The 14,862-nt window shown below is 48.8% G+C and overlaps 2 protein-coding genes across 2 annotated transcripts in view; one reads left to right on the forward strand and one right to left on the reverse strand.

Moving 5' to 3' along the window:
- Nucleotides 1–6,620: 6,620 nt before the first annotated feature.
- On the forward strand, nucleotides 6,621–10,444 carry LOC138238063 (fructose-bisphosphate aldolase A-like). Its single transcript, XM_069187916.1, has 8 exons — nucleotides 6,621–6,737; nucleotides 6,871–7,082; nucleotides 7,732–7,786; nucleotides 7,967–8,127; nucleotides 8,585–8,668; nucleotides 8,968–9,142; nucleotides 9,238–9,437; nucleotides 10,121–10,444. Exons 1-8 carry the CDS (start codon nucleotides 6,626–6,628, stop codon nucleotides 10,214–10,216), a joined length of 1,095 nt encoding a protein of 364 aa, XP_069044017.1. The 5' UTR covers nucleotides 6,621–6,625; the 3' UTR covers nucleotides 10,217–10,444.
- A 2,422-nt stretch (nucleotides 10,445–12,866) lies between these two features.
- The window catches only part of LOC107076098 (butyrophilin subfamily 1 member A1-like), a 244,514-nt gene continuing 242,518 nt past the window's right edge, over nucleotides 12,867–14,862 (reverse strand). Inside the window, exon 11 of the mRNA XM_069187894.1 lies at nucleotides 12,867–13,444. Coding sequence (XP_069043995.1) covers nucleotides 12,897–13,444 — 548 coding nt within the window. The 3' untranslated portion in view covers nucleotides 12,867–12,896. The remainder of the gene's footprint in view (nucleotides 13,445–14,862) is intronic.

The raw sequence follows: 14,862 nt of genomic DNA on the forward strand, positions 1-14,862 counted from the left end.
TTCTCTTCACTATTTTGCAGTCCAGTGTATCTGTACTCCCTCCGGTCCAGTGATTGTCCAGGAGTGGACAGTGATCCTGGGAAGACTGAAGCAGAATGACTCAAACCCCTTCGAGAGATCCCTGGGGGTCCAGAATGTCCAAACTAGCCAGCTTGGTGGCACCAACATTGCCCTCCTGAAACTGGACACCAAGGTCTCCTTCACTGACTACATCCAGCCCATCTGCCTGGCTGGGGAGAGAGTCTCATTCCCTACTGGAGCCCAGTGTTGGGTCACTGGCTGGGGCAATGCAGCTGGGACAGGTGAGTCTGGGGTACGAGGTCAAGTTCTGAGGTCACAGAGTGGAATACAGACCCCCAGTGTGGACAGTGCTTTTAATCAAGGTTCTTCATACAAAATGATACCTGGGGTTGGGGTTCCCAGTTCCCCAGTATTGATGGCGCTGTTAACCTTGATAAATGTTTTTCCCACAGACTGGTCCAGCTTGCACAACTGCCTGGATATAAATGTTCTTTGGCCTGGGGTTCCCCTGTACCCTAATGTGGACAGGGGTGTTTTACTGTTTATCCATGCACTCCACTCATTTACACTATTACACGTTTCTGTTTACTTATTGCAATTTACATTGAAGGACTAGATGACACTACAGCTTCCTTAATCCTTCATTTCCATCACTATGTCTCATTCTGAACTACACGGCTCACCCTTGAATAATGTGCAGAACCTCAGCAGATAAAATTGCTCTTTTCTGAGTACTGGTAATATCAAATATCAAAACACGTTCCTTTCTTACACCTCTATCCTGGAGGCGGGGTGACAAGACCAAGATTTCTCCACACTCAGTGCCAGGTAGATGAGTCAGGAAGTGGGAGAGGTCAGATTTTCCCACTTTCTCTTGAAAGCTAAGATCTCCCATGTGTCCCCATACTGTCAGGTGAGAACACTCTCCAGCAAGTGTCCACAGCGATCACCGCGTGTGCGAACGTCTCTTCAGCTGACAACCTCTGTACCGGATCGCTGGACCTACAGCAGGTACCCAGACCTCCAGACACTGAAATCTCCTGCTTCTTCTTTAAAACACAATATTCAGGCAACAAAGCAAAACACAGTAACGGTCATTGAGGTGCTCTAGTGTCTTCATTCTGGGATACAGATCTCTGATCATCATGAAGGATGGAACTGGGTCAGTGTTAATGTACTGGAGTGTCCAGTCAGTGTGTCTGTATTAGCCCCTCTCTCTCTCAGTGCAGTGTTAATGTACTGGAGTGTCCAGTCAGTGTGTCTGTATTAACCCCTCTCTCTCAGTGCAGTGTTAATGTACTGGAGTGTCCAGTCAGTGTGTCTGTATTAACCCCTCTCTCTCTCAGTGCAGTGTTAATATACTGGAGTGTCCAGTCAGTGTGTCTGTATTAACCCCTCTCTCTCTCAGTGCAGTGTTAATGTACTGGAGTGTCCAGTCAGTGTGTCTGTATTAACCCCTCTCTCTCAGTGCAGTGTTAATGTACTGGAATGTCCAGTCAGGGTGTCTGTATTAACTTCTCTCTCTTTTTCTCTCTCTCCAGGGAGACTCAGGGGATCCTCTGGTGTGTAAAAAGGACTCTCTCTGGATTCAGGCCAGCATTGTTGCAGTGGACAACACCGTCCAAAGAAAGGGACGTGTAGCCCGAGTTCCCCAAGGTGTCCAGATACCAGAGTTTCCTGCAGAGCAACATAGGCCCCACCCTGCCCGTCATCAACTTCAACACCGTGGTCACCACCACCCCCACCCCCAGCAGCGCCCTCTCTCTGGGACACACTGTCCTGCTGCTGGCTGTACTGTCCCTGCTGCTGACCGCCTGGATCTCCACATCCTGAGCTCTGTCCACTCACTGGACACCTCTAGAGCCTGGAATATGGACATGTCTCTCCATGCTGCTGACCACCAGGACCTCCACACCCCGAGTCCTGTCCACTCACTGGACACTTCTAGAGCCTGGAATATGGACGTGTCTCTCCATGCTGCTGACCACCAGGACCTCCACACCCTGAGTCCTGTCCACTCACTGGAGCCTGGACCAAGGACGTTTCTCTCTCTCTCTCTCTGCAGGCTGGACTTCAGGGCTGATATTCTGTTTTCTTTTCATACCTTTCATGATATTGTCTCTAGTGTGAACACGTACACAGGCTATAAATTTACTGTGACTTTAATACCAGCACGATTCAGACAAGTTACCCCAGAAGGATTTGTTTTTCAGATTTTCATTTCATACTGACAGATTTTTAAGTTTTGCTTATTTTCCTAGCACTGGGAAAAAAATCCTAATGCGTGACAAAACTATGCTCACACCATGATCAAGTCAGTCAATCAACCAACCACCAATCAATCAATAAAGGTTTCTCACCAGTAGTGAAATTATTCTGAAAGTCTTCTTGTCTTTATCAGCCTTGAATCCTGCTGGGACTGTGTCCGCTGTCTGAGAACGTTTTGTTTTTAGTTTATTAATTTTCTCTTTCATAGATTTTTTTCCCCAATTTCCCAGCATTACAAACTGGAGACAAAAACAAACCTTCTCACAACCCACCACCTCTCTTCTATAATACGTCTACATAATGCTCCCAAGTTCATATGTATTATTAATTTAATATTCCCAGCAATTTTCCCAGTCCACATCCCCTCCAAGCGCTAACCATCATCATATTCAGTCTTTTTTTATTTCATCCTATTAGCTAGTGAGATACATGACTGGACTGAAGTTCTGCGAGACCAGCGATATGGATCCCTTTCCATTTTCAGAGCCGAACTATTCGGGAGGGCAGACTGCGCGGAACTGAATGTTTTCTTCCTTTTGAGGTTTAATATCATCATGTTGAAGGGCGTGAAGTGGGTCGCAAGTGTGAATATATATCTCTAAGCATTTTTAATCCTTTGGAAGAAAGTGATCCAAAGAGGGCCTGTCCCAGCCTGCTGTGTCCCAGTGGACTGGCTCTGGTCTGTTCTCTCTCATGGGGATCCTGTCTCTGTCCCGATGATGAAGGCTCCTCCTGTGCTGCTCTGGGCTGCTCTCTGTTTCACTGTCCTCTATAAAACAATAGTAACTAAACAGCACTTAATAAAAATCGACCTTGTTGCATCAGACATCTGTTCTCTCCCCACCAGCCTCTGTTCTTGCTTCTTGCTCAGGGGACACAGCAGTGGGGCACACGGGGGACCCCAAACCTCAAACCCCACCCCACCTCCAAGCTGCCTGGGAAGATCATCTCTTGAAATGTTCCCCTTCTGTGTCACAGCTGTAAAAGACAAAGCACACACAGGGAGCCATGTGATCTAGAACCCCCTGGTCTTGTGGGGGCTGTGGGGGCGTCTCCTGTTTGTTTCCTCATGGGGCTGAGCTGACTGGAACTCCTTCCCCTCACATGTGATCGAGGGGTCCCCCCGTCTCTGAGTCCCCAGCAAAGAGCAGAGCAGCTCCAGACACAGTGAGAGGATCTGGAACAGGGGCTCCCAGCACAGGTCCTGGGGGACCCCTGTCTTCTGTTCCTCCTGTTCCACTGACACTCTGCCTTGTAGGGTCATTGATTTCAGTTCTTTTTTTTTATTCAGGATATTTTTCACAGCATCCTGGATAATGGAGCTCAGTGAAGAAACAACAGTGTGGCCACCAGAGGGCGCTAAAGATTATTCCAAAGACAATAAGTCTGTTGCAAGTAGTTTGGTGAGAAAAAAAATCAGTCCCTTAGGCACTGATGTAATAATAATAATTGCTTACATTTACTGTAAATATTGCTTTTCTGGACACTCCACTCAAAGCTCTTTACAGGTAATGGGGACTCTCCTCCACCACCACCACCAGTCTGCAGCCCCACCTGGATAATGCAACAGCAGCCATAGTGCACCAGAACGCTCCCCACACATCAGTTCTCAGTGGGGATTATTAGGAGGCTATGATTGGTAAAGGCCAAAATTAGGAAATGTGGCCAGGGCACCAGGGTAACACCCCAACTCTTTTCAAGAAAAGCCCTGGGATTTTTAACGACCACAGAGAGTCAGGACATCTTTACTTTTTCCCAGGAGGTCTCCCATCCAGGTACTGACCAGGCTCACACTGCTGAGCTTTAGTGGGCTGCCAGCTGTGAACTGCAGGGTGACATGGCTGCTGGCCATTTCTTTCTAACCTGTCAAGCTCACTCCACAGGAGCAGAGAGCAGATGAGATTCCACAGCTGCCAACTGTATCTCTTGATAAGGTCCCGTTTCACCCTGTTAACAGCACAGCATGTGGGCAGTCAGCACGAGACACATAGGACCCAGCTCCAGTCCTGGAGTCCTGCAGGTTTCCTGAGACCACGTCTCCATGTGCACAACGGTCTTGAGCCCTTCATGTGTGTGTCCTCGCTCAAGCCTGCAAGGGCTCGGGGTGCCCCATTTCTACATTTGTGTTTCACAGGGGTGTCAGGTGCGCCCCCAAATGGGCCCTTAATGGGAGAAGCTCCGCTGAAGGGAATCACCCCTGATGCCTCACAGAGTGGAAACGTGAATTGTTCTAGCCTATCAAAGCAGTGAAGAGTTGCCATGGGGAATAAAATATTCAAGCAATCCTCATATTTAATAGTCCACAGTCCTGAGGTGTTGCCAAGTTTACCTTTTTGTTTACTGTGAAAGAACGTGTGATCTTCCTCGTGCTGTCGTTTCTGTACTGGGACAGACGAGATGAACTGTATTCAGTAGTACAAAGCTTTGAATAAACAGAGAGCAGTAGGGCCAAGTTTTTCTTAGTTTACTTTGCTTGTCTTGAGTTGAGCCTGCTCTGCATGAATGAACATGATGGGTCACTCTTATTGCACAGGGATAGAGGAGATGACATTCAATTTCAACATACTGCGAGAGGTGAAAGAAAAATTATTTTAACAATCAACTGCCGACACGCAATTAGCCTCTGGAAAAAGAAGCATAAACTACAGACACCCTTCTTCCCCTGAGCCCTGTGACCAGCGAGTGACGTCACGCAAGGAGGTCCCCTCACCCTGTTTATAACTGCACCTCGAAAACGTTTTCATATTTAGCCATCATTACCATCTGTGTGTACATTAGGTATGTATTACATTACAGTAGTGTTATTATTTTCTGCTACCAAAATTTACCTTTGAATTTTCTCCTTTGAATTTTTCTCCAATTTACCTTTGAAATGTGGATGTAAACCTGAAAGAGGCACATCATATTCACAAACTCCAGTAAAACAGTTTAAAATTTATAAGTCTAAACAGCATACAACTTAATTCTATAATTGGAAAAGGATGGTCCCTCAGCACTGACCAGGAATGGAAACTGGTGTTTTCTGGCAACAGCCCAACTGCTCCACGAGCCACGATAAGCTTCATTGCTCCACCTGGTGGTTTTACAAAGCACTGCAGTCACACCACTGAAAAGGTCTAAATAGCTGCGGTCTCCCGCAGTATCTCGCAGCCGCTAGACTGTGAACTACTGCAGTCTCCCTCGCTGGCATCTGCTTTTATAAGAGACTCTGGGGCTCCTGTCTCTGTACACACCTGCTCCTGCTTTTATAAGAGACTCTGGGGCTCCTGTCTCTGTACACACCTGCTCCTGCTTTTATAAGAGACTCTGGGGCTCCTGTCTCTGTACACACCTGCACCGGCTTTTATAAGAGACTCTGGGGCTCCTGTCTCTGTACACACCTGCACTGGCTTTTCTAAGAGACTTTATTTTATATAGCACCTTTAAAAGTGGCTTCTCAAAGTGCTTTACAGAATGGCAATAAATAAGAATACACCAGATAAAACACAATGAGAGCGCACAGAGGAGACCGTGGAGGGTGGTAGTGAGAAGAGCAGAGGGGTGAGGAACGAGACCAGGTCAGTAAAGACTCTTCTAGAGAAGGAGGTTTGAGTCTGGATCTGAAGGAGGCTCTCTGATGTCCTTGGGCAGAGAGAGTCCCAGAGCTTGGGGGCGCAGCAGGAGAAGCCCTGTCACCCCTAGAGTGTAGACGGGCTTGGGGATGAGAGACTCTGGGGCTCCTGTCTGTTTTCACACACTCGATAGTTTCATTGTTTTTAAGGAGGAAATGTGTTGCAGTTGTTGCTGTGATTGTGAAAGGTATAGGAAATGACTTGGCATCTTGTCTGAAGGCCTTGCCCTGTGTTTCAGTGAAGTCAGTGTTGACGCTACAGGGCTTGGTGCCACAGAAGATCCTATCGTAGTAGGAGTAGCGATTGCATTGTGTTGAACTGCAGTTCCTTGGCTCTGTTGTCCAGACCGAGGGGGTGCTGTTTCTCCTTGTTTGGCAGCAGTATCATTATTAATGAGCTGTAATTCCCCCCCACTGATCCTGTACAGACTTAGGGGGTGCTGTTTCTCCCTGATCAGCAGCAGTATTATTATTAATGAGAGCTGTAATTCTCCTGCTGATCCTGTGCAGACTGAGGGGGCGCTGTTTCTCCCTGATCAGCAGCAGTATCATTATTAATAAGCTGTAATTCCCCCCCACTGATCCTGTACAGACCGAGGGGGTGCTGTTTCTCCCTGATCAGCAGCAGTATTATTAATGAGCTGCTATTCCCTTGCCTGGCCTGTACAGACTGAGGGGGCGCTGTTTTCTCACCAGATTTCCCCTTCTGTCTCCCCCCTAGTCACCATGCCTCACCAGTACCCTTTCCTGACTCCGGAGCAGAAGAAGGAGCTCTCCGATATCGCCCAGCGCATTGTTGCCCCTGGCAAGGGCATCCTGGCTGCTGATGAGTCCACAGGTAGGGGCAGCTTGTTCATTAGTTGGCTTGGTAATTGCTTAACGAGCGGTAGAGCGTCGTGTTCCCTGTAACCGAGGAGCACCGCCGTGTCTCCCCTCTCTCACCCCCTCGCTGTGTCTCCCCTCTCCTGCAGGCAGCATGGCGAAGAGGCTGCAAAGCATCGGGGTGGAGAACACCGAGGAGCACCGCCGCTTCTACCGCCAGATCCTGTTCTCCGCCAACGACCGCGTGAAGCCCTGCATCGGCGGCGTCATCTTCTTCCACGAGACGCTGTACCAGAAGGACGACTCGGGCAAGCTTTTCCCCCAGGTCATCAAGGACAAAGGCATCGTGGTGGGCATCAAGGTGAGAGACAGGAGACGCACAGAGAGAACCCTTCCCCCCGGTCATCAAGGTGAGAGACAGGAGACACACAGAGAGAACCCTTCCCCCCGGTCATCAAGGTGAGAGACGGGAGACACACAGAGAGAACCCTTCCCCCAGGTCATCAAGGTGAGAGACGGGAGACACACAGAGAGAACCCTTCCCCCCGGTCATCAAGGTGAGAGACGGGAGACACACAGAGAGAACCCTTCCCCCCGGGTCATCAAGGTGAGAGACGGGAGACACACAGAGAGAACCCTTCCCCCAGGTCATCAAGGTGAGAGACAGGAGACACACAGAGAGAACCCTTCCCCCAGGTCATCAAGGTGAGAGACAGGAGACACATAGAGAGAAACAGGAGACACACAGAGAGAACCCTTCTCCCAGGTCATCAAGGAGGAGGGTATCGTGGTGGGCCTCAAGGTGGGAGACAGGAGACACACACAGACAACACTGTCTCACCCTCTGGGGGGGGACATACCCCAACACAACATGGACTGCAATGAAGGAGAGAGGGGACACTACTCTTGACACAAATTCATGGCCTCATCTGAGCACTTCAGGTCAGTGTGGTGTAATTGTGGGATTCACCTTAATTATTGTTAATTTTTTGTTCTATGTTTCCAAACAGGTTGACAAAGGTGTTGTTCCCCTGGCTGGAACTAATGGAGAGACCACTACACAAGGTGAGACTGGAGTGTCCAGTCAGTGTGTCTGTATTAACCCCTCTCTCTCTTCAGTGCAGTGTTAATGTACTGGAGTGTCCAGTCAGTGTGTCTGTATTAACCCCTCTCTCTCAGTGCAGTGTTAATGTACTGGAGTGTCCAGTCAGTGTGTCTGTATTAACCCCTCTCTCTCTCTCCCAGGTCTGGACGGGCTGTACGAGCGTTGTGCCCAGTACAAGAAGGACGGCGCCGACTTCGCCAAGTGGCGCTGCGTGCTGAAGATCACACCCACCACCCCCTCCCATCTCGCCATCATCGAGAACGCCAACGTCCTCGCCCGCTACGCCAGCATCTGCCAGATGGTACGAGCTGGGGTCGGGGGTTAAGAGACGCATTCAGTTCCGACATCAATTATATTTCTTTTCCCACTTGAATTGACACATCTGAGAGAGTTTACCCCAACAAATTCATTTTCCTAACACTTTCATTCTGACGTAGTTTTGTGGGACACATCCTGTACTGTCTAATGCAGCACTAAGTATGTGGAAAAGCACCCCTAGCTGGGGTGGAAACTGAGAGATTCAGCAATGCGTTTCTGAAGCCTTCCGCTTAACAGGTTTAAAAAGAAAAGGTTCCTCAAACTAAAAAAGTAGGAACTTCAACAGTCAAATCCCAGTGGGACCGGTGGGCCCTGTAGCCAGTTGGCCGTACTGGACTAGTTCAGGGTTTTGATTTGGAAGCAGTGCGTGTGTGTGCATGTCAGTCTGTGAGCGCTGCCCCAGCCCGTGTTAACGCAGTGCCGTCGTGTCTGTGCTGCAGCATGGCATCGTGCCCATCGTGGAGCCCGAGATCCTGCCCGACGGAGACCACGACCTCAAGCGCTGCCAGTACGTCACTGAGAAGGTGAGAGAATCGGGGCGCGGGAGGGGGTGAGAGTCAGGGCGTTGGTGCATTATTGTGCTACCCCTAGAAGTGGTCTTACAGTGAGCTGCAGTTCCCCTGCTGTGCCTGAGCACCATGGGGGCGCTGTTTCTCACGGAAATAATTCCTTTGAGCTGCAGTTCCCCTGCTGTGCCTGAGCACCATGGGGGCGCTGTTTCTCATTGTAATAATTCCACTGAGCTGCAGTTCCCCTGCTGCGCCCATTCCTCGGTGAGTTTGTCTGCTTGCTGTTGTGACAAACGTGGCTTCTGTGCCTCCAGGTGCTCGCCGCGGTGTACAAGGCCCTCTCTGATCACCACGTCTACCTGGAGGGCACACTCCTGAAGCCCAACATGGTGACCCCCGGTCATGCCTGCACCCAGAAATACACGCCCCAGGAGATTGCCATGGCAACGGTCACCGCCCTGCGCCGCACCGTGCCCCCTGCTGTGCCAGGTCAGGGGTCGCGGGAGTGTGAGGGGGGTTACATTTCGAGGGTGTGGGGTCCGGCGGTTGTGTGACGCCCCTCTCTCTCTCCCTCTCTATCCCAGGGGTGACGTTCCTGTCCGGTGGGCAGAGTGAGGAGGAGGCCTCCATCAACCTCAACGCCATCAACAAGTGCCCCCTGCACAAGCCCTGGGCCCTGACCTTCTCGTACGGCCGCGCGCTGCAGGCCTCCGCGCTGAAGGCCTGGGCAGGCAAGAAGGAGAACGCCAAGGCCTCCCAGGAGGAGTACATCAAGAGAGCAACGGTACTGACACACTGACCCACTGTCTCACTGACTGACCCACTGTCACACTGACCCACTGTCTCACTGACTGACCCACTGTCTCACTGACTGACCCACTGACCCACTGTCTCACTGACTGACCCACTGTCTCACTGACTGACCCACTGACACGCTGACCCACTGACCCACTGACTGACCCACTGACCCACTGACCCACTGTCTCACTGACTGACCCACTGACACGCTGACCCACTGTCTCACTGACTGACCCACTGACGCACTGACCCACTGTCTCACTGACTGACCCACTGTCTCACTGTCTCACTGACTGACCCACTGTCTCACTGTCTCACTGACTGACCCACTGACACGCTGACCCACTGACTCACTGACAGACTGACTGACGTTCTGACACACTGACTGACCCAGTGACGCAGTGACTGACCCACTGTCACACTGACACAATGACATGGAGGAGAGCACCAAGCCCTCACAGGTACTGACACACTGACTGCCCCACTGAAACCTGCCACAGAGAAACAGATCAGGACCGCTTCCTGCTTTTTAAGGAAATAAGTGCCCTGGACAGTCGATCAGTGAGGGTTTCCCTGGGGACCAGCAGTGAAGCCGGGTGGATGGGCAGTCTGCTGCTCGGACACTCTGTACTGAGCCGGTGCTGATATCTGTCTCTCCCTCTCTCTCAGACTAACAGCCAGGCTGCGGTCGGGAAGTATGTTCCCACCGGAGACAAAGGCGCAGCCGCCGGAGAATCCCTGTTCGTCGCCAACCACGCCTACTGAGAACACTCCACCCCTGGTGAAGACACGCCCCCTGTCGTGACATCATCGTGGTGGGGGCGGGACTCTCAAGGGGAGACGTGGCGAGACGGACAGCGCCTTCAGCCAATCGGGTGCCTGCGTTTGTGTAGTTAACTGTGCTGTCCTGGTAGTTGTAGACCCTTCTGTGTGATGTCACTTCCTGTTCCATGTTGTGCCTTCTCTCTCCTTTTTGCCTCTAATATTGGGGGAGTCTCTGTGATCTACTCTCCCTCTCACTGTGTCTCCTGTCCTGCTGTGTTTATTACTGAGGGATTCTCTGTGATCTCCTCTCTCACTGTGTCTCCTGTCCTGTTGTGTGTGCTTATTACCGAGGGATTCTCTGTGATCCCCTCTCTCATTGTGTCTCCCGTCCTCTCTGGTGAGACTCTTGACTCTGCTCTGCCTGCTGTAAGAGATCCCTTGTACTGTGATTCAATAAAGCTCCAAGCATTCACACTCCTGTCTGCAGTGATTTTATTGGTCTTGTGGTCCAGGTCTGTTTGTAGTTTGTTCCGTCTCTCAACTGACTTACCCCAGTTTCAGAAATGCGGAAGGGACTTCGATGGAGTTTTTACATTTGTAAATGAACTTCCAGATCATTAAGATCACAATGCAAATGTAGAAATTAGACAGTGTTTCGGTAGACAGGCTCGACGCAATGGAGGTGTTCAGGTGCAGAAGGCTGGCTGTACTTTTTCAAAAGGCAGAAGTCAAGACTAATTTTTCCTTGACTGACGTGACATAATTAATGACTGTACAATTGTAACGTGGAGAAAGCAAGTTTAAACATTGCAAAGGACCCAGTAAAGGCTTCTTCCCTGTAACTGAGCTCCCTGTAGCTGGTAGGGAGCTGTGTCAGCATGCGTAGGCTGCAATGGAACCAGGAAGGGTTTATTCCTGCTGAAAAGCGGAGAAAGGAAACTGCAGAGATAATGTAGCAGGAGAAGAACAGCCGGGAGGCTGGAGAAGGGAGAGGGGAGAGGCAGAGAGACCACTCAGGAGGTGCTGCAAAGTGAAGAGGGGGAGAGAGACGTGTGAGAATAGAGACGATTACAGCACGTTTTGTTCCAACAAATATTAAATTACACGAAAACCAGTCTGTCGTTGAGAGAAGGAGAAGGGGTGAATCAAATTTCAGGATCATTTTTGTTTCTGTTGTCTTACTGCTGTGGGAGTTGAGAAAATCTTCTTTGAGAATGCAGACAGAGAGATCGGTGTGATCATGGCCGTCTGAGGTGAAATGAGAAACTAGGGGCTTGGAGAAATCTTTCATCTTCACAGCCCTGACATGTTCTCTGAAGCGTCTCCGAGTCTCCTTCCTGTTTCAATATTCCATACATTTTAATTATGATAAGTCTTACTTTTAGTTGAGTAAAGCAGCCATTTTAGTCATACAGACATTTTAGTCAAGAAGTTTAATTTATTTGCATAATAAAATGTATTTCTAAGAAAATATGTAACAGATCGAAGCTTGATACTCATTTTGTCAACAGTGTTTTCCCGCAGTACAGCACTGCGTCATGAAGTGAACAAAGTGAAATATTTCAGATGCGGTCGGAGAGGGCGGTACTGAGAGTCCTGAACTTGAAGTTTTTCAGGTTCTTCTGAGAGTTTGGACTAAACACGGCTGTGATTAAAAAAAAAAGTAGCGAATTGTAGCACGTTTTGTTCCAAGGTAGAAAGAGGGACAAAATAATGAAAGGAAACAAATATACATCCCAAAGTTTCAGAAATAATCCCTCAGAGAATGATGTTGAATACACAAACTGGCGAAGCAGTGCAGTAATCTCCCGGTGCAGTCTCTCGTGTTTCAGGTTAGTTTATATATATTTAACCCAGCTGAACACAACACCAGGAATGAGTTTAACTTCACTTCTTACTAGAACAGCAGGTCTGTCGCCATCTTCTAACCCGCCTGCTCTAGGGAGCGTCTCACAATTACCACACTAACCAGCGCACAAGGGAGTGTGTTAAAACTACCTCTCACGACACAGTCCCTCTGTGGACAGAGAATCGTCCACATGAAATGTCCAAACGGCAGGACGGAAGACAAGACTGACACGGAGCCCAAGTTTCTGTCCCTGAAGAAAAAAACTCGCCGCTGCCATAAACTTTTGGGCTTCCATATGAAGGAAAACAGAGCTTCACTGGCCGATTATCACACTTCAAAGACCCGAAAAAAGAGTAACGGACACAGCGCGTCCACTTTCCCCTGGGTCAGAGATCACATCAAACTTCCCTCACACTAAGCAAAGCTCCACACAATAAACCCCATAAGAACATAAAATACACAATACTGAACATCCTGATGTGACCCTGTCTAAGAGGAGCCGGGTATTAGACTGGCTGTAGCTGCTCACAGACACAGCGCTGCCTACAAACTACAACTCCCATAAACACCCTGAGCCACTTCCTGTCTGCGTCACAGTACCTATTCCTCCTGCTGTGGTGACGTCAGCGGGTCCCTCCCCGTTCTGGCAGCTTCACAGTCACCGGCACGCGCAGGACAGACTCACATGGGATTTCATTTTTAAAAGTTTATTTTCTCAAAATTAGAAAAAAAAAACACGGGAGGGTTTCCAGAGATATTTACAAGTCAGGAGTACAGCCAGCTGGTAGCGCAGAGCAGTGGACAGAGAGCTGGGAGAGAGTCAGCCTGTGTTCATGAGTCAGTGATGGGTTTAATCTCCACACTGACAGCAGGCAGCAGTTCAAGGTCTTTGTAACGATCCCAGTTACCGAAGACAGGATAGATCTTCTCCCCCTGAGGGAAGACCATGTCAGTGAAAGTGTAGACATGAGCTCTGGACTCCACTGTGTAAAAGGAGACCTTCCTCTCCTCAATATCCACACACACCCCCAGCTTCCTGGGCCACAGACTGAGGGGGAGATCAGTCTCAGGGTCAGTGAGAGCAGACAAACCATAAGGCTCAGAGTACAGACACCAGTAACCCTGCTGGGGAGAGAAGCTGATCCCCCCTTTCCTCTCTGCAGACTCTCTGGTCACTCCTATTCTCCAGCTGTTGTTCACTTCCACCTCCCAGTAGTGTCTCCCTGAGGTGAAGGCCTCCCTGCTCACGACACAGCGCCAGAGATCAAATCTGTGAGGATTGTCAGAGAGACTCTTCCTCTCTCCCAGTCTCACTCTCTTCCCATCCTCAGACAGGCTGAGCTCACAGTGAGCTGTATCAGGGTCCAGAGTCACAGCAGCTGGGGAATAAAACACAAACATCACAACAGGCTCCTGCCAATCACAGTCCAACTCAACTCCATCAGACTGTGAAATGTCTTTGTCCCCAAACACACCGAGAGAGAAACACCAGTCAATTACTAATGACTGCTCTTCCCTTCCAGAGAAACGACATCTTCTTCACTGTTTCACTAGTGTTACACATGGGAGTGATCCCAATATCCTCTAAATACAAACATTAAACACTTGTTTTCACAGCGATGAAACTTTATTTTTTAAACGACATTATTAATAAACACAGGACCGACCGGACTGCAGGAGAAACTACAGCCCGACCACTCGCTTCCAAACACTTCACAACCCACCACAGCGACCTGTATACTGTAAGAAACTGGACAGCCTGTCTGTTAAACCGGTTTATTTCAAATCCCAGTTCAGCAGCTCGTTCATCTTCTCTGAGACCATTTTCCTGACGACGCAGAATAAAAAAGTGCTGAATTCAAAGACTGCGTAACGCTCGTTTGTTACAGAAAAAATATAATGGAAAAAGCAAAACCTTGCTGAGATATAAGAAAGCCTTCCCACTTACTTCGAAAATGCGAAGAAATATCCAAAGTGTTCAGTTTAAAGCAGAAATAACACATCCAGAAACCCGGAGAGAAAGACGAGAGAAACAGAGGCGCTCATACTGACTTCAGACTGCTCGCGCTCACTGTCAGCCTCTCTGATAGGAGACACCAGCTGTCAATCAGTGAGCTCTGACCACTGACAGACGGGGGGTGGGGCTTATACATGTTCAGCGCGAATGGGGGTTTTAATCAATTCAAGCAGCTTTATTCGCATGACTAATGAATACTGACTTAATACTCTCCTCATACTTAATATTTCAGTGTAAACTATTAATACTTAATACTGAGTAAATACTCCCCTTTGCCTGTCTGTCTGTCAATCTAGTGAAGATGAAAGATATTCCTATCAGCTCTTATTTTTTTACTCCTGGAGCCTAGAAAGGCTTACACAATGACCTACTGTACATGATTTTATAAAAACACTTGAATTCATTTCTGGACTCAGAGCACCTTTAGTTCAGTGGAAACTGAAGCTGACTGATATTTTCACTTATTCTGTGTAAAAGAGATTCTTCTCAGTTCTTTTTTTTTTAGTTTTCTACACTGTCAGTCCCTCCAGGAAAGACTCATACTGGACATTAGACTGAAACACAGGATGGAGAAATTCCCACCATGAATCTTTGATTGATCTTCACAGCCCACTGAGATCACATGTAGGATGTTACAGAAACATGGGATTGAAATACATCTCCTTCTGTTTACACACCAGGAATGATCATCTCACACTAAACAGATCTCCTGGACTCAAGAACTCAATAACCCCAGACACTATGGCTTAAAACATACATCTGTCATCAAGAAGAGACAGA

The sequence above is a fragment of the Lepisosteus oculatus genome, chromosome 4, assembly GCF_040954835.1.
Source record: "Lepisosteus oculatus isolate fLepOcu1 chromosome 4, fLepOcu1.hap2, whole genome shotgun sequence".
NCBI classification, from domain to species: Eukaryota; Metazoa; Chordata; class Actinopteri; order Semionotiformes; family Lepisosteidae; genus Lepisosteus; species Lepisosteus oculatus.